Source organism: Notothenia rossii (genome assembly GCF_949606895.1).
Source record: "Notothenia rossii genome assembly, chromosome: 1".
In the NCBI taxonomy this organism is placed as follows: Eukaryota; Metazoa; Chordata; class Actinopteri; order Perciformes; family Nototheniidae; genus Notothenia; species Notothenia rossii.
In genome coordinates this window covers 22,190,626-22,212,928 of record NC_136912.1, presented here as the reverse complement: position 1 = coordinate 22,212,928, position 22,303 = coordinate 22,190,626, and the positions used below count along the sequence as shown (strand labels likewise).

General features: G+C 42.5%; 4 protein-coding genes across 6 annotated transcripts; 2 read left to right on the top strand and 2 right to left on the bottom strand.

Moving 5' to 3' along the window:
- The first annotated feature begins 1,091 nt into the window (after positions 1-1,091).
- Positions 1,092-4,027, top strand: grhprb (glyoxylate reductase/hydroxypyruvate reductase b). The gene is made up of 9 exons (XM_079668483.1): positions 1,092-1,337; positions 1,709-1,842; positions 1,918-1,990; positions 2,308-2,424; positions 2,532-2,620; positions 2,712-2,816; positions 3,070-3,205; positions 3,436-3,566; positions 3,731-4,027. The coding sequence occupies exons 1-9, from the start codon at positions 1,165-1,167 to the stop codon at positions 3,850-3,852; spliced, it is 1,080 nt and encodes a 359-aa protein (XP_079524609.1). The 5' UTR covers positions 1,092-1,164; the 3' UTR covers positions 3,853-4,027.
- A 46-nt stretch (positions 4,028-4,073) lies between these two features.
- zbtb5 (zinc finger and BTB domain containing 5) lies at positions 4,074-10,726 on the bottom strand. 2 transcript variants are annotated; one of them, XM_079668445.1, is made up of 5 exons: positions 10,611-10,726; positions 10,474-10,526; positions 9,457-9,670; positions 8,413-9,270; positions 4,074-7,779 (listed from the first exon to the last, which is right to left on the bottom strand). In XM_079668445.1, exons 3-5 carry the CDS (start codon positions 9,664-9,666, stop codon positions 6,670-6,672), a joined length of 2,178 nt encoding a protein of 725 aa, XP_079524571.1. In that variant the 5' UTR covers positions 9,667-9,670; positions 10,474-10,526; positions 10,611-10,726; the 3' UTR covers positions 4,074-6,669. The 2 variants fall into 2 exon arrangements, with proteins under 2 accessions (XP_079524571.1, XP_079524572.1); XM_079668446.1 differs by lacking the exons at positions 10,474-10,526; positions 10,611-10,726 and having other exon boundaries at positions 8,413-9,260; positions 9,457-9,588.
- On the top strand, positions 10,714-14,344 carry polr1e (RNA polymerase I subunit E). 2 transcript variants are annotated; one of them, XM_079668470.1, is made up of 12 exons: positions 10,714-10,844; positions 10,959-11,074; positions 11,867-11,970; positions 12,066-12,142; positions 12,224-12,365; positions 12,449-12,593; positions 12,789-12,899; positions 13,033-13,129; positions 13,233-13,363; positions 13,458-13,539; positions 13,709-13,840; positions 14,071-14,344. In XM_079668470.1, exons 2-12 carry the CDS (start codon positions 11,017-11,019, stop codon positions 14,234-14,236), a joined length of 1,245 nt encoding a protein of 414 aa, XP_079524596.1. In that variant the 5' UTR covers positions 10,714-10,844; positions 10,959-11,016; the 3' UTR covers positions 14,237-14,344. The 2 variants fall into 2 exon arrangements, with proteins under 2 accessions (XP_079524596.1, XP_079524595.1); XM_079668469.1 differs by lacking the exons at positions 10,714-10,844; positions 10,959-11,074 and adding an exon at positions 11,136-11,507.
- On the bottom strand, positions 14,278-20,915 carry fbxo10 (F-box protein 10). Its single transcript, XM_079668436.1, has 11 exons — positions 20,693-20,915; positions 19,662-20,304; positions 18,645-19,469; positions 18,278-18,427; positions 17,870-18,006; positions 17,431-17,501; positions 17,161-17,313; positions 16,738-17,079; positions 16,338-16,648; positions 16,057-16,244; positions 14,278-15,448 (listed from the first exon to the last, which is right to left on the bottom strand). Exons 2-11 carry the CDS (start codon positions 20,244-20,246, stop codon positions 15,268-15,270), a joined length of 2,943 nt encoding a protein of 980 aa, XP_079524562.1. The 5' UTR covers positions 20,247-20,304; positions 20,693-20,915; the 3' UTR covers positions 14,278-15,267.
- Between the last annotated feature and the right edge of the window lie 1,388 nt (positions 20,916-22,303).

Genomic DNA, 22,303 nt, shown 5'->3' with positions numbered 1-22,303 from the left:
ACATGACCAAGGCCATCCAATAGGTTCACAGTGTTACAACTACATTTGTTATTGAAATATCCCCTATTTTGGAAGCATAAGCACCATAAAAACCACCTAAATGTCAATTTAAAAGACTTTTCTATATCATTATTTTATAAATATACAATTTGTGAAATATTAAATATGGATTTTTGCATTTTCAAAACTCAATAAATCAGCAAGTCAACACTGGATTTTCATAATAATGTGACATTTTGTCAACGTTCCAAATTTTTGCCAATTTTTTCTTCTTAAAACGTTTGTTGTTACTAAGCTTTATCTTCCGTACAAAATTGTGTATAAGTTTGTATGCATTGTATGATATTACTACATGACAATTAAAACTGTTTGAAAATACATCAGCAGGAAAACTACTTCTCACATGTTCGATCATTAGCTCCAAACAATATTACCCAGTTGTTAATCTGTCTCTCTTTTTTATGATGATACAGACAAAGAACTCTTCTCATCTTATTTGGACAATATTATATTGTATATTATTCACAAAACTCCTTGGTCAGAAATCAAACCATTATTTATTTGTAATGTATTAATTCATAAATGTATTTATGTATTTTAATGAAAGTCAGCTCCAATTGAAAAGTAAAGACAAAATGCAAAATATATTTCAGCCAGAGACAGAACTAAAATAACAGCGTTTGGTCCTTTACTGTTCAAAGAAACAAAGGTCAGCAGCAGAGTGAACCATTTACATCCTACTGTCTCCCATTCTGGGGGATGATTTCAAGAAACAACCCTATGCTGTTCGGGATCTACTGTCTTTGTAAATGTGTATGTTGTGTCTGCTAAATGTGTGTGTGTGGTGGGCGAGATCAAGAGGAACATTTCTATTTATAAATCTGTGTTTTAAATTCTGTTATGCCTGAAGTGAAATGACCTATTTACACTTAAACCAGACTCAGCTCAAATATTTGACTCAGTGATTTTGTGTTTGGTTTCTGACAGACAGTATTCTTCAACTTCAGAATTTAGAGACACACTCCCTCTTATCATATTGGTTGAATACACAGACAGGAACCTCCCCTTGAACTACAGCCAAATGATACACACAACAGGCTCTGCTCTCCAAAGCACCACTGTCATCTCTCAGACACCTGCCCACAGATTCACTCTCATCTTGCAATGTGGTGCAGTCGTATGGCACTGCGTCGGCTCCAGCAGGTTGCTTTTACTCCTTTGAATATGGCTGGAGGTCTAACAAGCAAGGTGCAGAGGGAGATGTCAACCCTGCCACGGGTGTATATCACCCGACAGATCCCACCCGAGGGCCTGAAGATCCTCCGTGAATCTGGACAGTGAGTACTGGTGACCTGTTAACCACTTTAAATCAATGTTTTTATTATAGAATATTCTATATGACAAAGTAATTGTGTATTGTAGCTGATTTGACTGTGATACTTGCTAATGTTCTGCTTTGTAAAGTTCATCATTTACTTTGAGTAAACAGGACTGCTAATGTTTGACCTAAGGTTAGTCAGATAAGACTGGTAGCCTGAAGGGTATTCCCCTGCAGCAGAGTTAAAGAAATGTGCCTCTATCATTTACAGTATATGTGATATAGCTTGAGAACTGTAACTGAAGCTTCAGCAACTAATTACTTTTTGCACCAACAACAAAAAAACATTCATTTGATTTGTATAATCAGTCATGATTTCTGTTTTCCTAGGGTGCAGTTTGAGCTGTGGGACTCCGATGATGTCCCCGTGCCCAGGAAGGAGCTGCTGCAGAAGGTCAAAGGTGTCGCTGGTCTGGTCTGCGTGCTGACGGAGAAGATCGATACCGAGTTGTTGGATGCTGCAGGTCTGAGGAAAGTCTGAACACAATTAGCATATTTACATGTGTTTATGTGTGTAAATGATTGGTGTGCTCTTGCAGGTCCAAACCTGAAGGTTCTCAGTACTATGTCAGTGGGTTTTGACCATCTCTCCTTGGAGGAGCTGAAAAAAAGGTGATTCTTCTCCGTTTAAAAAAATCTTAAGGCTGCATTTGACAATACTACTGGTTAGTGCAATTATTGGTACATGTGTTTGGGAAGTAGTGAGCATAGGTCAGGATAAATAAGACCTGTGTAAAATCTAGATGTGTTTGAGTGTTTGTAAATTGATGTTCTGACATAGTAGATGGAGACTACATTAAGTTTAATTCAATTTCTCGATTTCAAGGTTACACCAATGAAAATAACACTTACAAACTTGTGTCTGCCAACCCTTTGTGACATACGTGTATAACATTGTGTGTCGTTTGTGTGTTTTGCCCTTTCCCCAGAGGGATCCGTGTGGGTTACACCCCTGATGTTCTGACAGACTCAGTGGCTGAGCTGACGGTGGCTCTGCTGCTCACCACCTCCAGGAGGCTCATCGAGGCCACACATGAAGCCAAAACGTAATGTTGCGTACTCACACACCCCAAATGTATCCATGTATCCATGTATACATCAACAACAGTTTTTCAAGGGTCAGAGGTCAAAGTCTCTCTCTCTCTTGTGTCAGTGGTGGCTGGGGCACATGGAGAACTCTGTGGCTGTGTGGACACGAGCTGGCCGGCAGCACTGTGGGTATCCTGGGTCTGGGGAGGATTGGTGAGCATGCAGTATATAAAACACCACACACAACATGCCCATCATTTTGTCATCAAACCCACATATGCATAAATGTCGTTTGTGCTCTAAGGTGTGGCTATCGCCGAGCGTCTGGCGCCTTTCAAAGTAAAGAAATTCATCTACGCAGACGTAGCCCCTAGACCTGAGCTGGCCAGTGTCATCAATGCAGAATATGGTAAGCATTATAGGTTTGTGGATACTAAAATATCCGATGCCAGTATGTTATTTTGCTAAAAACAATGCACAATAGAAACACTGTCAACAAGTTGGATTGTGAAGGCTTTAATAGCATTCTATTATGCTGGCTAGTCTAAGAGACCTCTCACATGCTGATCTCAGAAATACTCATGCCTGTCTTTTGTAATTCATGAAATTAGACATTCAGGATTTTATTCTAATGACATCAATGGTACTTTCCCTGGGTCTAGTCTCTTTTGACGAGCTGGCCAAGCAGTCAGATTTCCTGTCTGTGTGCTGTGCTTTAACGCCGGAAACGAAGGAGATCTGCAACAAAGACCTCTTCTCCAAGATGAAAAACACCTCCATCTTTATCAACACAAGCAGGTACCCTTATCCTTCTTGAGAACATATAGTAACCTATATAACCTTATTTAGATGACCTTCATCATTATTTGTAAGGTTCATCTTGTGTTTATCTCTGTTAGACTTTGAAAAAAGACTGTGCTAATGTAACGACCAACATACTGGATCCTTTTTTCTTCTTAATCTGACCAAGAGTACAGTCTCTTTGCTTTCCCTGTCTTTCTATAAACGTGGTTTCTATGTTGTGTCAGAGGGGGTGTGGTGAACCAGGAAGACCTGTATGAGGCTCTGTCCACTGGGCAGATAGCAGGAGCGGGGTTAGATGTTACTGTTCCTGAGCCCCTGCCCACCAGCCACCCACTGTTCACCCTCAAAAACTGTGGTAAGTCTCTCAGACTTATTAGTGCTTTAACTGCCTTAAAAATTGTTTTTTTTTTTCAACTGTCACTATTTTGGTTGGTTTTCAAGTGACACTATCTTTGCCAACTTATCACCACCACCACATTCTGACTTTCTATCATTTGTTTTCTTTCTCTCCTCCCACAGTGATCCTCCCACATATTGCTAGTGCCTCTTATGCGACCCGTAACAACATGTCCGCCCTGGCAGCGAACAACCTCCTGCTGGGTCTGCGGGGCGAGCCAATGATCAAAGAACTCAAACTGTGATAGGAAACTAAGTCCGCTCAAGCTACTTGACCATCAGTTGAACTCATGTGCTTAATTATTTTTTAGGACAAACGAAAAACTATAACTTTGTGATTGTATGCTTCTTTATTTGCTTCTGTTTAAATCTTCAGTCAACTGAACATGTAATGTTATATTAAAGACTATCTTACTCCTTTGTGCTGTCAGCTTGTACATGTAAAAATGTCAACTGCAACAAAACAGAATTTCAATGTTTTTTTATTCAGTCTATACAACAACTGAACATACTGTACATTCTTCATAGCGTTCAACAGTAAAGAGACAAACATTTAATCCTCTCATCGTTACACTGAAAAAAAAACACAGATATACATCAGATTTGGCATATCAACAAAAGCCCAGCTTTTCAAGCTAGAGGGCATAAGGCAGTGACGTTCATTAACAATTTAGGCCTTTTATGTATTTTAACATTTTAATACAGTAGTCCCTTTTACTGTTTATGCAGCAGCTAAAGAAGACAGCACCACAATAACCCTTAACTGGCAACTGTGTTACGACTCACAGCACATTCCTCCTTACAGAATGCAGGAGTGAACACAGATAAAAAGACAAGAGGTTTAACCTTCAGGGATTCTTTTGAATTCTGTTTCCAAGCTACAAGGACTTTGCTATTAGTTTCATGTCAACATGTAGAGGGTGAATGGTAGGTCAGCTTGTGTTTACAGTGTGAAACATCATTTAAGGCAATTCATCTTTGAAGTGAAATGTCAAGGTGATCTCATGAAGGTCAAATAGAATTGTCATGTTGTACGGGCTAACAGTGTATTGACTCTACAGTAAGATAAGATGCTGACTAGCAAATTAAGCAATTAAAGTGTAGGTGACACACATACGTCACCTACACTCTACACATACAGCTCTACACATAAAGCAAGCAAAATAAATCAAAGAAAAAGGCCAATGGATTTTATAATTTATGAGCTACACATTTAGATTACTTTCAGCATCTATGTACTCTTTTTCAATCTCACACCAAACCATCATTTATTAAGTTGACATTAAAGTTGACATTAAAGTTGACATTAAAATACAGCTACATACAAAAAAAAAGCTATACCTCCCGAAATTAACTTGAAACAATTAACAGATTACCATTTAAAGTTAATTTCTGAACTTTGCATTTCATATCCTAATGCTAGTATAAAGAGGAACACGCCGAGTCGGACACTCTCCATCCAGCTCCGTTTTCACATAAATACACATTCAAGTTAACATATTCGTTTTAAGAAAATAATGAATTGTCCAAGTGCTTTTGTACAGATGCAACATTAGATGTAAAAAGACACATGTACAGAGCACGTATATAGTACAGTAGCAAACTTAAACACAATATTGAAATCTTCAGACATTTCTTGTCTCCCCTCAAGAGGAAAATGATGAAACCCATACAAAGTGCAATATTTACATTTCTAAAGCCCTTTCAGCACGTGGTGGACCTCAGCAAACTGTTAACAGTTTTCATCAGACGGATCTGCCTCTCAGCACTACTTCATTACCCTTTTTAATAAACACACATACTGCAAACACAAAACAACAGCGTCCATGGAACCTTGTCTGATGTGAGGACGGTCAGTAAACTGACCACAGCCAGAACTTTTGTGGTCATTCCCACTCAGTGAATGCCAGATTTTAAGCCATTTAAAATGTCGACAAAAGTGCAACTCCTGCACATCATAACACAAAATAAGGTGCAAATACGAGTATGCCAAGATGGTGAGTGGACATCTCACTTCCTCATTGTTCCTCAAAAAGAAAAAATGCAATGTTGCTGAGCGAAAATTGGTTTAACAGAGCAATTCAATTATTTCCATTCTGCCAAAACTCAGACTTATGTGGAAGCTGACATATTCTCAACTTTAACTGAGCTCAGCCAGACTTATGATGATTGTGATTCAAAGGCGCTTGGACTGAAAGGCCACTAAAGAGGTCAAACCGTTGGCACAATATAGTGGTGGTTGAGTATGCACAAACATAATTTCTCAGCTATTGATAAACTGTTCTTTTGGGTTTCTACCGTCCTGATCGATAATATCAATCACATAAAATCTCAATTTCTTGGACCACTGTGTCGGATTTAGAGGCATCTAATGTTGAGTTTGCAAAGCATTACGACTTTGTGTTGCTTCTGTGAGGGGTTCACTCTCCTTGCTTGGATGTGTACTAATTAACAAGTAACATCGTCCATTTGGTCAAAAATTAGGTTCCCAATAATCTCAGAATACAATATGGTTAGACAGCACCTGCAACCACTCAGCCTACTCTTTGTTTTCCAACTAGTGCGTTTGCGTCATCTGATTCAAGGTGCCACTTCAGCGTGAAACAAAACGGGTACTCTCTCCGAACCAACTTTGGTTTGACCGTTCTTAGCGTTTCTACTAACATGGCAGTGCAACATGGTGAATTCAGTCAAAGAGACCGGCTCCTAATGTAGATACAATTCTTAGTTCAGGGGATAATACACTAATCAAAACATAAATATAAAAGTCATGGGCTGCATGTACTGACACTCCTCATGAAGCACTGATGATTACAGGGGAGTATATTCCTCATCTATGTTTTCTATGAGGCAATCACGGCGATAAATGTTGCCCCTTTGCATCTCCCTCTTATCTTTCTACAGTCTATACGTGTTTACAAGAACTTGAACGTAATGTGGGTTTCTCCTTTCTTGCAGTCAGAAAAATCTCAATATTATGGAGTCTTAAAAGTTGGCCAATTATAGATTCCAAATGTATTTAATCCTATCGCTGGCTCCGATTGAATGCAGTGTCCTCAGCCCTACAGCAGGCCATTGGACATGTTACTGTTCTGCCAGCGCAGACAGGTGGTCTTGCAGTGCTTGTATAGATGGGAGGACTGGCTGAAGCGCTTCCCACACTTGAGACATGCGTAGGGTTTCTCTCCTGTGTGCACACGGATGTGTTTCTTGCAGTCTGTCAGGGTGAGGAAGGTTTTGCAGCAGATCTTACAGGCGTATTTCCGCGCTCCCTCGACCACCAACACGTTATGCTCCGACAGAGCCTTCTTGCACTTGGACAGGACGTCTGCTGAAGCTCGGGTTAGCTGAGGGAGGAGGGAGGCGGGTCTGCCATTATTCATCTCATATCCCCCGCCCTCATTTAAAAGCAGAGGACTTGCCAGGCTGGAGGAGGAAGAGGCAGCATCCTGGAGAACACCACCTTCTTCTCCTCCCATACTGCTGGACATTTTCGGAGCGATGCGTCTGTAACCTGGATAATTAAGCGCAGTGTTACAAGCCCCCCCCGCTCCTCGGGACGGTCGCCCCAGGGAGTGAAGCCCAAGACTAGAGCGCTGGAAGTCCAGACCAAACGGATCCACTCCTCCCAGCCCCCCACCGGCACTTCCTCTGGGGTTCCCTAACCCATCATGCAGGGGGCGGAGGAACAGAGAATCTGCTTGGAGGTTGTCTCCAAAACCGTTCCGACTTTCGCCCCCGAGTGGACCGCCCTTCAGAAGGGAGGAAGAGGCGGAGCTAGATGTCCCAGCTGCATCCTGTCTGAGCAGGAAGTGATGTGCTACTGCATCGCCAGTAGTTGTGTTGGGGAGGCCATCCTCTCTAGAAACCAACCCCGACCCGACACTTCCAAAAACTTTAGGGCTGAGGAAGCTAGAAATACTAAAACCAGTTTTTCCACCCAGTCCACTACTACACCCAAAATCTCCTCCAACTCCGCTGTCCCCTCCCATGCTGCTCTTGAGGAGCAGAGAGTCGGAGCTGGTGAGGGGTTCAGAGGTGAAGCTGCGGTCGCTGCTCTCTGGGCTCAGCTCCGCCTTCTCCTCCTGGCCGCCGGGCTCAGCCTGGGACGGCACGTCGCTAGTTTCATCAGTCGGCTCGGGCGAACTTAGCGGTTCCTGTTTAACCACCACCTGTGTGAAGCAAAAGAAGAGTTTCCTCACAGGCCAAAGCAGAGTGACATATTTTAGACAGCAGCCGAACTAGAGTAGCATGATTTCTTTATACATATGTAAAACGTCTGTTCGAGTGATTTAAGAAAGCTTTTCACATTCAGCGTAGACTAAATATTTAACTAAATTGAAAGGAGTCTCTGTGTAAGTTTGTCCTTTGATTTTCCTTGAGAACCAGTCGTCTAATCTACTTGACACTGCTGTATTAATATTATAGTATAGCTGCAGACACTTTTTTATATTCCAACTTGTTTTGGGTTCCCCTGTAAGACCAATGACACTCTCTGTTGATTTCAAATAGCATAACCTTGAGATATGCAATGTCAAATTCTTCTTTTTACTCCTGGGTAGTATGCATCCTTATATATAGAAATGTATATATTTTATATCAAACATATGCTCGACTTTTTATTTATGTCTTGAACATTACACTGTTGAGGAACCTGCGATTCATACATTGGATAATTACACCGTAGTTGTGTATATGTTGTTTTTTGTATCAACAAACAAGGATATAAATATAATGTTGTTGCATTAGGCCTAATAAGAATAACTTACTTTGTCACAACAACTGCAAATCAAGTCAACACTGACCTTCTGTTCCCGTTCTTCGTCGGTCCCTGATTTGATCTTCACCCCTGCTCTGTTGACCTGGTGCTCCTGCTCTTCCATGTCCTCCTCCTTCCTCACCCCTCCCTGCATTTTCCCCAAGTCCTCCCCCTCACAATGTCCACTGTCCGACTGGCTGGGCATTTGTGGATCATCTTGGGACACCCCTACTAGCCCGGTCATTGCCCCATCCAATTTGGATTCATCCCCCATCTTGTGGGAGTCCGGGGAGAGAAGCCCTCCTTCTTCTCGCTCTGCGTTCATCCCTTCTTCTCCTAACATCCCCAGGTTAGGCCCAGAGGGACGCTGCCTCTGCCTGGGCCTCTCCTCTGACAGGCCCAGGGCCATGGGGGGCTTGCGTTTGTGGAAGCGTCGGATAGGGAAGGAGGCCCTCTGTTCGCCCACTCTATTGCCAACTCCATTTCCAACTCTGTCCTCCTCCATCCCACCCAAAGCAGAGCTTACTAAGCTCAGCCCAAGCTGCTGCAGGAGGAAAGAGCGCTGCAACTTTGACGTGGCAGCGTTTGCGAGGTTAGCATTAGCTGCTAAATCTGCTACCTGCTGCTGCTGCTGCTGCTGCTGCTGCTGCTGCTGCTGCTGCTGCTGCTGCTGCTGCCTGTGCCTCTGCTGCTCCTGCTGAGGGTGGTGATGGGCGGTTCTGTCGGGTGTGGGGGACATGGGAAGGGTACGTGTGGTCAGGTAGTGTTTGCAGGCCTTTACTACATTGTTTAGGTGCAGATGTGAGGCTGCAAGCAGGATATCCATGACGTTACTCTCCCCTAACATCAGCGTTGAGGTGTACATCATGTCCACCAGAGCAGCGAAAGCTTCAGCTGTAACCACCTGCAAGTATACAGGAAGTTACTTCAAAACAGTGGCAGAAACCGAGTTTGGAGTCGGACTATCCTTGTTTTTATCATTTGAAGCTCATCAATTCCCATTATGGATTAGAATAACCCTCCATTCTCAAGAGTACAAACAGAAATGTAATGAATGCCTTCTTTAACACAATGTCATTAAGATTCTCACCTCGCTGTCCAGCTGGATCATGTTCATGCTTGCATCTCCCTCTGCCACTGTAAACAGGGCTCTGAAGTGGGTGCTGCAGGCTGCCAGCACAGAGCGGTGGGCCTTAAAGTGTCTGCTGCCCACCACGATGACACAGTCGCACAGCTGACCGTGGACACGCTGATAGTTGAGCTGCTGGAAGATCTGATCAAAGTGACCTGGGAAATCCATGGCCCTAAAGACAGAGGCAGGTGAAGTTGAATATAGAAGAACGGGGAGAGGCAAATCATGTCACTTGATTTGCAACATTCGTGATCAACATAACAATAACAACAGTTTATCGAAATTACTTAAATCTTTAGTCGACAAAAGAAATGCGAAAACAATTGCTGCTAAATCCTCAAATGTGTAGTTAAGTGATCATAAAAAAAATCACCTTTTACAAATCTGAGCTTTTTCCCCTCCTTATTATCAGTTATTTTAGGACCTAATGATCTCTGATTATTTGGGTTACTATCCACAAAATGAACCTATAATGAAAATGGGTTGTAGCTTTAGGGAGTGTTTATGATATAGTGGCCGGGTATCTACAGGATGGAGGGAAGTAAAGTTGGGGCCAGATTTGGCCAGCTGTATTTGAGGAAGTGATGATAAAGTGTTTAGCAAAAAAAAAAAAAAAGTCGTTATTCGGTGGTCTTTACAGATATAGAGGGCCTACAGCTATTCCAATAATGATGTTAATTAACGTGCACTGAGGGCAATGTTTAACAGTGAACAGTTAAAAATCCTTGCAGTTAATCAAAATGCTGTAAAATAACTTAGTAATACCTAGTGTTGATGTTTACGGGTGCTTATGGTGTGAGGTTAAAGTGATACACACAATGACAACACAGCAGCTAACTTTACAGAGCATAGCTTCAGAGTGTAAATAGTAGTGTAATTAGCTTACGTTGGTTAAAGTTACTAGCTACACTAGCATATCATTAGCTACTGTTATGACGGCGAGCTAAGACAGACATGGAAGTTAACTAACATTACCTTGAATTTCCCGAAGCGTAGGAACCGTTAACAAGAAGCCGAAACAAGAGGCCCTGGCGAGGAAACACACAAGGCTAAAGTTAGCTGGCAGCTGACCAGCAAATTGCCTGCTAGCTACAACTGAAGCAGTAGCGTACAGTCACCAGGCTGGACCGCTTGTCTGTATCGAAGCAGCTTTTTCTCCATCAAAAACCGTTAGCTGGGAGGCATTTCTGCTGCTACATCCCACTTCCCCTGCGGGGTCACAGTTTCCTCGCTTTGAATGGTTTAGCGGAGGCGAAAGCAGCCAGTGGTGTGCACTCTCTCTCTCTGACCGTGGGTCTCGTGCAGCTGGACCTGGCTGTCAGTGTCATCCACCGAGCGAAAGTCAGGTAATAACACAGCCGGTAATGAGAAACATACTGACTGTCAATCACTATCAGGGTCCCACATGCTTGTTATATTTTTTAATAATGTAATGCACTCAGACTGATTTTTCTATCCAGACTCACAGGGTGGCGCTGTACTGCCTATGACCTCGCCGAGGTGAAGAGCTGCCACAAGATGTCGCTGTTGCAGCGTCGCAGCCTGCGTGTTCAAAGATCATATATGTGTCAAGATGGTCAATCTTTTACCCTATGATTTAAAAACATCTGCTAATTGTCTCCTAATCTATGTGGTTCAGTAGGGCTGGAAGAAGTACTGAGATATTTTTCTGACGTAAAAGTTGCAATTCAACAGTCAAGTGTTGTGTTAAGTAAGACAGTAGGTCCAATTACTTAAGTACTAATAATGCACAATACTGTATATGATGTCATTTAAAATAAAAATAATTGAACAAATTAATTATGTTCATAACTTCAATGTTGCTTCTGGTAAAAGTGGGTATTGTTTTTGTTTAACTACACATACTTTGGGCTGAACGAGGTTCTTGGTGAACACGGAAGTAAACAGGAGTGAAACATCTTGCGTCAAACACATGATAACAACTATGGCTGCCTCCTGCTCGTTGGTGTGTTGTGAAGAGGAGAGAGACTCCGACAAAGCTATTATTGGTGACTGTCCGATATTTGTTGGTTGTTTAATCGAGTTAGAAGAATATTCTAGTTGTAACCCCGCCACTAAATGCTGGGTTGTTCTTATCGTCTCTATTTTAAACACGCGTTTATATTGCACACGTGGGTGCTAGCACCAGAGCTAGTTGTTAAAGAATAGTGTTGTGTTTGCTAGAGTGACTGCAAATGCGTGCAAAAGTAACATTCCACTGTAGTAACCACAGTAAAAAAAATCAAATCTTTATGAACTACTTTTATCTTGTCAGTTGCTGTTTGCATTAATGATCATCCCAAATGTGTTATGGTGCTATGAAACACATGTCTTGACAAGGTCCTCGTTATGTTTTTCCTTCTCATAGTTCGCTTTTCAAACGGCAACGTCCAAAATGCAGAAAAACTGGGTTTCACGATGTATAAGAACGCAGATGAGACTAACCCCAGGAAAAAGAGCAGGCGGATAATGGTAAGAAAGATGAACTCTCTCAACCTTATTGATGTTTTCGTTTACTTTGTGCTACTTAAAGTACTCTAATGACTGTTGCCTTTTTTCCTGTCTAGGCTGCTGAATCAGACAGACTGTCCTATGTTGGAAATAACTTTGGAGCAGGGTCTTTGAAATGCAACAACCTTTGCAAGTATGTAAATGTCATTTATTGTGTCACATTTTGGCAAGTGTGAAGACAACTATAAAGTGTGATGCTTGGGTGTTTTTTCAGATATTATGTAGGAGTGTTAAACAAGGAGACCATGCACATGGAGGTGCACTGTGCTGAGCTCTTCAACATGCAACCTGTTATACCAGGAGAGATTGAAGAGTCTGCAAAAACCCAGGACCCTACTCAGACCTACAGAGATAAGGTACAACGATTTGTATAATAGAAGACTTAGCTCAGATAAGAATGAACTCTTATTTAATAATCTTATCTTTAATTTCTCTCAAGGTTGACTCTTTAATAGAGGCGTTTGGCACCAACAAACAGAAGAGAGCGCTGAGCTCCCGCAGGCTCAATCAGGTGGGCAGTGATACTCTGCAGCAAGCTGTGGCCAAGGCTGCTAACACTGTGATCGACCAAAAGGGTCTGGAAGGTAAGCTACATTGCCTCATGAATATAGAAGTCAGTAGTATGACCAAATCATAAACTAGTCATTTGATCATGAAAATATCTCAAAGAGTTGTTGGTTAATTCTGAAAAGAAGCTTTGTTAACCCTAATGATCTAGTTGCTTGAGTAGTCTTCTGTTCCTGTGTGAATAATATCATCATTTTTTCGTCTCCACCCAGCTCTCCAACAGGAAGTGGCTGAGACAGAGGCCCAAGGAGAACTGGCTTTCCACCTGCCTCCTTGCAATGCAGGCGCTGACAGACCTGAGGACGTTTACCTATTTGATGATTGTATCCTTTATTCTGTGTCAACAAGTGAATGCATTAATTGTAGATGGTAGAACAGATCATATATTTGGAGGTACAAGCTGCAGCTGAGTTTGTTTGTTTGTTTGTTTGGGTCATCCTTAATTGATTTCCACAGTCCTGAGTCCAGTAGAGTTTGCATCTTTGGGGCAGGCTGGAACCAAGATGGCATCACTTACCCCTGAGGAGCTGAAGAAGATGAGAGATGATGGAGGGTAGGGGGATAAAGAGCTCACGCTTGATTTCTTTCTTTTTGAAGTTTAATGTTGTTTTCTTCCATCTACTAACTTTTGTTTGAACTTTCACTTTTGATTTAAGGTGCTTGTCTGTTGTGAAGCACCTGGAGAACCTGCCATCTGTTGGTGAAGCCAGAGATAAAATATCTCGATGTGCCTTTTACCTTTCTTTGCTCCTCAATCTGGCACGGCAGCGGAGCATCACCCGCAAGTGTGAGTTCGATTTTTGCCTTTTTTCAGAGTTAAAAGTGATCCTATGCATGTCTATGGTTCACAAACTAATTGTTACTTCTGTTTACGTATACAGTCGGGCAGGAGGAAGGCTGTCCTCGCAACATTCAGAGCAAACTGTTTAAAACATTCACTGTGGAGAGTTTTAACAATGGCAGGTATGATGGAACTTATGTCATGTTTTATATCTGCAAGGACTGATTTTTCTCTCTTGATGCACCATTTTAAACCAAGATGTCACTTAGACCATTCTTGTTGCACTGATTTTATTGAAAAAAATAAAAAAATCTCAAGATTTCACTTTTTCAACCTTTATCATTCTTTTAGGGTCCAGAACGTTGTGTCATCATCAATGCGTTCCAAACTAGCAGCTTACTCCCTGGCCCTGCTGCTGCACATGAGTCACATGACCTGTGACATCACATTACTCCACCGTGACCTGGCAATCACCGAGGCCAGGTAAGGGGGGGAAAAAGGGAATAGCCTGTATTTGTATAAGAAACTGCATAATAAGAAAATGTGTTTTACTTTGTATGTGTAACTCCTTGTGATACAATGTGTAAGACCAGTGCATTCAATCAAATATTAATATAACTTAATGTTAGTTTGTTTAATAACTGCCCGTATGAGGGGCATAACCAGAACTCTGCAAGTATAATGGTAACAGGTGTTTTTGTGTTTTCTTATAGGATGATTGACGTTGCAAAGTCAATGGGACTGACTCTAATTAAGTTGCCCCGGGTGAAGGCTGAGGAGGATGGGGTGCGAGACACAAACAGGCAGGCTGCTCTTGTTCTACCTCTGGTTAAATATGAGCAGTTCATGGAGAGACCGAAACGCAAGAAATTGCACTAAAGATCAAGAACACTTTGAAAAGAGAGGGAGGACAATAATAATTGGAAATGTCACAAACAATAACTGTTTATTTTGTAGACAAATAAAGTGGTGACCTCTTGAGTTGTACATGATATCTTTACTTATTGCTTACTGTGCAAGATACAAAAAAGCAGAGGAATGAGCTGTAAACAAATTCTAGATGACAGAAAACATCTAGCGTAGACAGTAAAAACATATAGGCACAATTTTAGACAGCACATATTGCACACTGTTGATCATTTTTCCTTCTAAAACTGCCTTTTACCAGGCAAGTCTGTGTGGTTGTCACTGTGCAGCGTGTCAATGGTATCTAGAGGGAAAACGGGTCCCGTCTCAGTGAATTCTATCAAGTCAAAGAAAGCTGATCACATTTGAAAAACATTGATGATATGATACAAAAACACAGACTGACCAGGAAACAGCCATGTGCAAGAGTCAGAAGCTTGAGTTTGGCTTTGTTTTTTCATCTTTGCATAAACACTCACACTATGACAACTCATTACCTAGCTACAATCGTTGATTGAATACAAAGTCAAACAAGGCACAGCTTTACTTTGCAGCATGGTTGAAGCTGGCATCTCTGAAACCTTTGACTACTGCTAGGATTTATAAAAATGTGCACTTCCCAAACAGTGAGTCTCAGAAGCAAACGGACAAAGTCTACAGCAGGTCTGCACATGAATATCAATGTTAAAGAACATAATTAAGTTAAAGCTTTGAAGATGATAATGCCTGAATGTGTGTTACTGCAACTTCATTTCAAGAGTCTACCTGTGATGATGTATCAATGATAAATGCTCAAACATGATCATTAAGTTATACAAATCTTCTTTCAGATTTACAAAATGTGGTGACACCTCAACGTACTGGAAGGGGGATTGCCCCTTAAGTGGTTATACTCGGAACATCTTTACTAGACCTCAACAAGAGGGCGTCTTTTTGAAAATGTCTTCTCTGAGGAGGCTTCAAATGTACAACAAACACAAGTCCATATTGGTTTCTAAGTGCTTTCACAGGATGGAGCAGAACATGCTGCCATTGTGGCAACCACTTTCTACAGTGGCGCTGATCCTGGTCGTCATGGAAATTCCAAGTCTGGAGGGATATTGGGACGAGGAGAGAGCAGAAGGTGAGCTGGCCAGTGGGCGAGGTGGAGGGTTTTCCAAAACCCAGGGAGGAGCAGAAGTACAGCTACAAAATGCATAGATAAAAAGTAAGAGGTGAATTTTACTTTTCAAGACAATATATTTATACCAAATCTGGAGCAGAGCAGATCTTAAACCAGCGATTATTACTTTTTAACCCCATTGTGGTCTGAAGCTTTGAACATAACATTGCCATACCACTTTTTAAGATAATATGTAAACAGTTCCTAACCTAGACATTCAGTATTTACAGGGCAACATGTGTTCTGTCCACCTGGCAAGTATAAGTCCAATTTTAACTTTGTGTAGCTCTGTTTCTGTACCTAACAAGTCTTTGTCTTTAGCTGGTAAATGCTTCACTATGTTTACCAGCTTGTTTGTTCAGGCAATTTGGACGTGTGCAGGAGTTTTTAGGACTTTTGTAATTGAAAACCGCTGCCTTTGGCACAAAATGACCCCTTGAGGACAATTTATGTAAACCAAAGCAGTAAAGAGGTGCTTAATATCTTTCTAAAGCTCAGTTAAGCAAAGGGAAGCTGCAGATCGAGGTGATATTTCACATCAATGTGACACAAATATCGTCTGACAGGAAAAAGAGGATAGACAACTACATCTGCGGGTCTAAATCTCTGGCACTTTCGGTTGCCTAGTTACCTGTGATTGTGCCTGAGAACACTGTTGTTGCGCAACACACAGTTCTCATTGGCAGCATCCATATGAAGAAGTTCCTTCTTGTTGCCAGGGTGGCCCTGGAACAAGACGTTGTCATGGACAACACCTTTTACTGGCCCTAGCACAGCCACTCCACAGCCCTGTGCTGGCTGGACACGATTGCGCATCACCTAAAGATAAACATTTGAAAACCAATTGAAGGTAAATAAGTGATGTGTAAATATTTAATTAAGAAACTGTGACAGAGTCTCAGTCCATCTCACCTTGATGTCAGCACCGCCCAAAACCTGGATCCCGTATCCCCGGTTTCCAACAACATCATTCTCCAAAATCTGCCCGTTGCCGCAGAAACTGACACCATGGCCACAGTTTTTATAGATGCCGTTACCGCGAAGCTCCACCCTGCAGTCCTTCTCGACCGTAATACCACCTCGACCATTTTCAAGGATGCAGTTTGTAACCAGTCGGGTCAGCTGACTGCTCTGAAGCACGGCTATGCCAGTGCCACGGTTACCGTTTACCAGATTAGCAAAAACATTCAGGGGCTCACTGCTCTTCACGTACAGACCAACTGCTACAGATACATGCAAAGATGGAGAGAACATGAGAAACAGGAAGTGAGTAAACTTGACACTTGGTTAGGCTCAACAGGTTTATAAATACCTCCATTGTAGCTCATGCAGTTGCTCTCCACCAGGGCCACACTGATGGCACGGCGGGCAGAGTGGCGCTCGTCCTCACTGTCCAGATCACTCTCCCATGCAAACAGCTCCCCCTCCTCATTTAGGTTCTCCTGCCCTTCTCTCCTTTCTCCTTCTACCCCCCTCCTCTCCCCACTGCCTGCTTCTCCACCAATCCCTTCCTGCCCTGGCCAGTTGCCCTCCATGTTCTCTGGGTCTTTCCTGCAGAACACGGCCAGCCCGTACATACAGTTATGGGTGATGAAGTTTCCCAGCAGCTGAGGGAGACTGGACGACATCACCCACACACCACAGCCTTTGTTACCTGAAGAAAGAGGAGACATGAGGTGAGCTATTATGTCAAGGTACATTAATGATGCATCATCATCAGGCTGGATTTACTTACTGTAGACATGGTTTCCCTCAATAAGGCCGCGGCCTCTCTCTCCCACCACCACGCCATCTGAGTAGCCATAACAGATGTAGTTGTTCTTAAGGATGGGGTCACCTCCTCTGCGGATGTCCACACCCCCCCACTGGTTTTCTTTGATGACATTCTCTGTAGTTAAAATGTATGAAAATGCTTTAAATAACCACCAATGGTGCTTTGGCTGGCACATACAATCGGAAATGAAATGAAGAACCAAATCGGTTTTCTTATGTGAAATGTAATCACCTGTTATCATGCCTCTGCCATTCTCGTTTATAGCAATCCCTGCTGCCTGGCCCTGGAAGATGTGATTCCCACTAAATCAGAGAAAGGGACAAGAGAATACGAGTTGTACAGGACAGAGTTTAGACTTGATGTAGTAGTCTATGCAGAAACACTAGGTTAGGCTTGATCGTTTATGTAAGCAACTGCACCCCTGGCATGAGGACTGCTTATACAACCATTTCTACTGCAAAATGCTAGGTTATGTATAGCAGCAAAATATAAATCGCTGCACTGCAGTAGTCCTAGAGATTGTGAAGTTGCATTATCAGGCCATACAACAGCAGAAGTGTAGCATTTGAAGGGAGAGCTAGTATGAATCATGAGAAACACCCACAAAATGGTAATGGCAGGGTCTACACATTCCTTCGTTAAAGTTATATGTTTGTGAAATCCCACCTACCTGACCACAGGATTACCGCTGAAGAGAATATACACGCCTGCCTCCTTGTTGTTATAGATCTGGTTGCTCCGAATTGAACCTTTCCCATTGCCAAGGACAACAACCCCTGAACGCAAGCCACTATGTATTCTGTTGCACTGTGGAATGAAAGAAAGCATGCGTCGTTTAAAAAGACTGTAAAAACCAAGAGCTGTTTTGATGCATACCTTCTAATGTTAAACCATATGAGCACTGTTTATAAATATCAACTCAGCATTCATTTTATTATACGGACACATCTTTGTTTGCAATAATCAGCTATCGATTATTTGACAGTATGCAAGCTCTAAAGTTGGTGATAAGATTTTTGTTGTCTAATGTGAGTATTAGTGTGTGTTCCTTTTACTTCAAAAGAGCACCATAGGTTACCAGAATGATGGGGTTAGCGCCTTTTCGTATGTCCAGCCCCGCCTCCCCATTAGAATGGATATTGTTTTCGGCGATGAGGCCCTGAGCAGAGAGGCGCAGGAAAATACCTGATGCTCGGCACTCACACACTTCATTTCTCAGCATCACTATCTGAAGGAGGTAAGAGAGAAAGACAGGTAGCTCAAGTAACACTTAAATAGGAAACTGCTGCTTAATTACTCATGATCTGAGCTACTTCCTTAACTTGATACTCATCTCAAAAAATGTATGCAGCCTGTAAAAGCCATTGAACTAATTACATTTAGATATGTTAAGATACATTCAAGAGATGTTTGGTTATTTTAAAAGACATGATAAATGTATTTACTGTTGAGTTCTGGATGCAGCGGACAGCATAATTCAGCCCACGGAAAACATTGCCCTCCAGACGAGCTTGCCCGTAATTAGACACGTGCACGCCACCCTTCCCTTCCCTGAAGAGGCAGCGTCTGAGGAAACAGCCAAGGGTGGAGGCAGCCAACATCTGAGCCTCTGGGTCCCTGTCTAGTTCCTGCTGAAAGGTGAGGGGTTCAGGGGCCAAAGATGGTGGATCCGGAGAGGAGACAAGAGGCATAGAGCCATCTGGCCGGGGCCTGAGCAAATGGGATAGGCCATGATGGTCACAAGGGATTTTGTAATCCAATTTGAGTGTTTTTTTGGTGTTGTTTATTCCTCCTCCATCTTGATTCTCCTCCTCTCCCTCACTGCGATCTCCATCACTCCAGCTTTCAATCACTGTGCCCTGACAGGCTGTGTCTACTCCATTCCTCCTCTGCCAGTCTTCTATGCTCACAAGCTCCTTTTTAACATTTGAACCTGGGGGTTGATTCCCACCAGTGGAACCAGGCAGAGGGCCACTGGGAGGGCTGTTACTCCCAGATACGCCACATGATGGGAACGTCCTGGCCAGGGCAACCAAGTGTTTACAAGCCCAGTTCCTTTCGGACACTGGAGGACCTTCAACAGTCACAGAAGCTGTGTCACTACCCGAAAAGTCACAGCTGTCCATCAAACTGAGGACAACACCCAGCAAGTGAGCCGAGCTGCCTTGCGAGAAGGAGCAGAAGCGAGCCTGGCAGGATCCCGGGCCACGGACTTGCAACTGAGCCCCCTCAAAGTTGCAGTTATCTAGTTGGACGTGACCCCATGAGGTCTGAAGCAAAGCAAGGAGAGAAAGATTACTGGAGTGAGACAGATTCAGCAAGACAGAAAGAAAATAATTTGAAAGTGAGCAGACATATTCTAATCAGAAATGTGAAACCCTCAGCATTCATCCCACAGCGTGCTTAAACTCTAGATGTGAAATGTTTGTATCAAGAAACCAGCATGACAAGCTGTTACCTACCTTGTAGACCACAGTGGAGAACCAGGGTGGCATGAACACCAGATTACACAGCCTGGCAGTAGGGCACTGCTGATCCATACACACCAGGAGAGCCACCTCACCCAATCGACCCAGTCCAACCAACTCCACAGGAACCTTCAGCACCAACTCAGCCTGCTCCTCATACACCCCTGGGTGGAGAACTACCCGGTCATATGGCCCCACCACCGCGAGGGCCCCTCGAAGGGTCTCAAACTCGCATCCGGAACCCACATGCCAAACCCTGCGGTCTTTTCGGCGGCGGAAAAAGTGGAGACAGGCAGAGGACTGGAGCTCTGGCCCATTTTGGGTCCAGGTACGGGTGGACAGGGCGTGCTGCTTCAGGGCATCTCTCCAGGACGCGGGCTCCTGGTGGGGCTGACTGGGCCAGTTGGGATGACGGCACTCAGAGCAGCCTAAGCAGAGCTGTCTCCAGCGGGTGTTGTCTAGGGAGAGGATGAGCTCCCTCCAGGCTCTGCACACCTGGCAGCAGCGACCCAGGTCAGGGAGCGGAAGATATGCCAAGATAACCCTCCACAGCTCCACGGGGAGGCTGCCCACCTCCATGGCAGCAGAGACACACACCGGCAGGGGAGCACCTTGAGAGAGGGGGGGGGGGGGGAGCCTGGAAACAGACACACGTGACGCACACACACGCACAGTTAAGGCAACAGGAAACCGCTAGCGCCAACCGTTACACAACAACAATAAACAAAGGACCTTTAAAACATCACACTCATGAGTATTATATGCTGCAGTGGCACGCTTTTACTGCATCTAGCTAAAGGTACATTTTAGCAATAAAACCACAAATGAAGCAATAATTCTGTTAGACGGTTATTTTTATTTACGTTACCAATGTTATAACGTAGGCCTGAAATAATAATGTTTAAGAGTTTGCTACGACCAATGACGGCTATCCAGCGAAGGAACTATTTTCTTCCGAGCCTTGCTTAACTAACGAGAGCCACAACATCAACAAGCATCGTATCCGTCACAAATGAAACCCTTACCTTTACCAGTATGCCATAGTAACGTGAATCAACACATGTCTGTTAAATGTTCGGTGCAGCTTTCCCGTCTTGCGTTAGCGTTACATGGCGGGTTGGTTATCTCTCACTGCTGCGAGAGTTCATAAAATCCATGATGTCTGCAGATCTGCCGCAGATGTGCCATCGAAATGGAGTTCAGACGTTTGCCTACAGTTTACGGCAAGAAGAAACAACTGCTCCATCTTCCGCTTCCCTGGAGTGGGCGTTAACCTTATGGACTGCTGGTAACGTTTTTATTATTTGATTCAAGAAAAATATATATGGACATCCGACATTATATAGCCTACACTCAAAAGATGACATTCGCGGTATAAAGGCAAATATAGGCTACGAGAGTAAAAAGTACGACATTTAAATAGAAAGAAAATAGTGATGACAACTAAAGGAAACATTAAGTCAAATATTTATCAATTACACATTTGGTTTGATTGCCTTCTTATTTTTCTATATTTTCAGTGGTGCCATATTGTTGTAATTCTAAGTGTAACATTTTGATTACTTAAGAGTCAGTCCAGACTGTTAATGTTGTTGTTAACCACTTTAATCCTGTGATGGAGAGCGGGTAGTGCTCTAACTCCAGTTTTACCTGACAAATCCGGATAGGCCTACTACTAGTGTATTTTACAATATTCAAAGTCTAAATATCCCAATTTCTATAATGTATAGAGGCTGAGGCTAACCTCCCCACTCACTGTCAAAACATATTAGCTAAATTGAAACATAAACCATTTATGACATGTGTCCATCCTCACACTAAGCGTTCTTAGCGTATTGTTAAAAGTATTATCATTTAATTATAGCATTAAAAGTAAATTATTATGCATAGGCCTATGCATATGATTTTCATTTCGAATGCAATTGCTTTCTTACACTTTTCTTACATTCATTTTTAATGTGAAACAACCTGAAACAATGACATACTATAAAAAACAAGAAACATCTTGGAACGTTTGCATTTTTATTTAAATCCTTTTTAATCAAACAATTCTTCAATAATTTAATATGTATAGGTCTGTGCCTGTATTAAGCAACATACATGATCATCAAGAAACGTTTGATAATTGATTTGTAGTGTGATCTTGTAGTATTTTCTTCTGATAGGCTATATTATATATTTACATGGAATCTGATTCTGCAATCATTCATATGTGATGAAGCTTTTTTTAAGGACATACGTTCCCCTGCCTTTGTGCAAACTTCTTTGCACAAATTCTGTTTGCTGTAGGCCTACTATGTGTAGTTTATCAACAGAATACAATACAAGTGGTTTAAGTTGGTTTCAGTGCTTTGTCACAGATATGATATAAAAATAGATAGCAACAACATTTCTTGGTTTGTGAATAATATTTCGAAAAGGAAAACACACCAAATATATATTGTTTTACAACTGTATAACTCAACCTATTCCTATATTGAACCCATTTTTTAAATGTTAAATAGTAGCCTACAATTCTACAATAAAACTATTAGATGTGAGATGCATCCTCTGAGAATGATTGTGGAAAAAGCCTTTTGCAATTTACATCGAATTTGCTGTTTATTTTGCTTTTCCTTCGATTACAGGAGGCTCTG

What these genes read in the sequence shown, in the direction of transcription:
- zbtb5 (XM_079668445.1), bottom strand. Translation starts at nt 9,666, where the DNA reads ATGGATTTCCCAGGTCACTTTGATCAGATCTTCCAGCAGCTCAACTAT. An exon ending in TGATCCAGCTGGACAGCGAG is followed by an intron (nt 9,271 to 9,456) that starts GTGAGAATCTTA and finishes GTATACTTGCAG; the next exon opens with GTGGTTACAGCTGAAGCTTT. An exon ending in ACGAAGAACGGGAACAGAAG is followed by an intron (nt 7,780 to 8,412) that starts GTCAGTGTTGAC and finishes TGCTTCACACAG; the next exon opens with GTGGTGGTTAAACAGGAACC.
- polr1e (XM_079668469.1), top strand. Translation starts at nt 11,432, where the DNA reads ATGATAACAACTATGGCTGCCTCCTGCTCGTTGGTGTGTTGTGAAGAG. An exon ending in CGACCAAAAGGGTCTGGAAG is followed by an intron (nt 12,594 to 12,788) that starts GTAAGCTACATT and finishes GTCTCCACCCAG; the next exon opens with CTCTCCAACAGGAAGTGGCT. An exon ending in AAGATGAGAGATGATGGAGG is followed by an intron (nt 13,130 to 13,232) that starts GTAGGGGGATAA and finishes TTTTGATTTAAG; the next exon opens with GTGCTTGTCTGTTGTGAAGC.
- grhprb (XM_079668483.1), top strand. Translation starts at nt 1,165, where the DNA reads ATGTGGTGCAGTCGTATGGCACTGCGTCGGCTCCAGCAGGTTGCTTTT. An exon ending in CCTGGGTCTGGGGAGGATTG is followed by an intron (nt 2,621 to 2,711) that starts GTGAGCATGCAG and finishes TTGTGCTCTAAG; the next exon opens with GTGTGGCTATCGCCGAGCGT. An exon ending in TGTCATCAATGCAGAATATG is followed by an intron (nt 2,817 to 3,069) that starts GTAAGCATTATA and finishes CCCTGGGTCTAG; the next exon opens with TCTCTTTTGACGAGCTGGCC.
- fbxo10 (XM_079668436.1), bottom strand. Translation starts at nt 20,246, where the DNA reads ATGGAGGTGGGCAGCCTCCCCGTGGAGCTGTGGAGGGTTATCTTGGCA. An exon ending in AGCGGTAATCCTGTGGTCAG is followed by an intron (nt 17,502 to 17,869) that starts GTAGGTGGGATT and finishes TCTCTGATTTAG; the next exon opens with TGGGAATCACATCTTCCAGG. An exon ending in GTTCTCAGGCACAATCACAG is followed by an intron (nt 15,449 to 16,056) that starts GTAACTAGGCAA and finishes TGCATTTTGTAG; the next exon opens with CTGTACTTCTGCTCCTCCCT.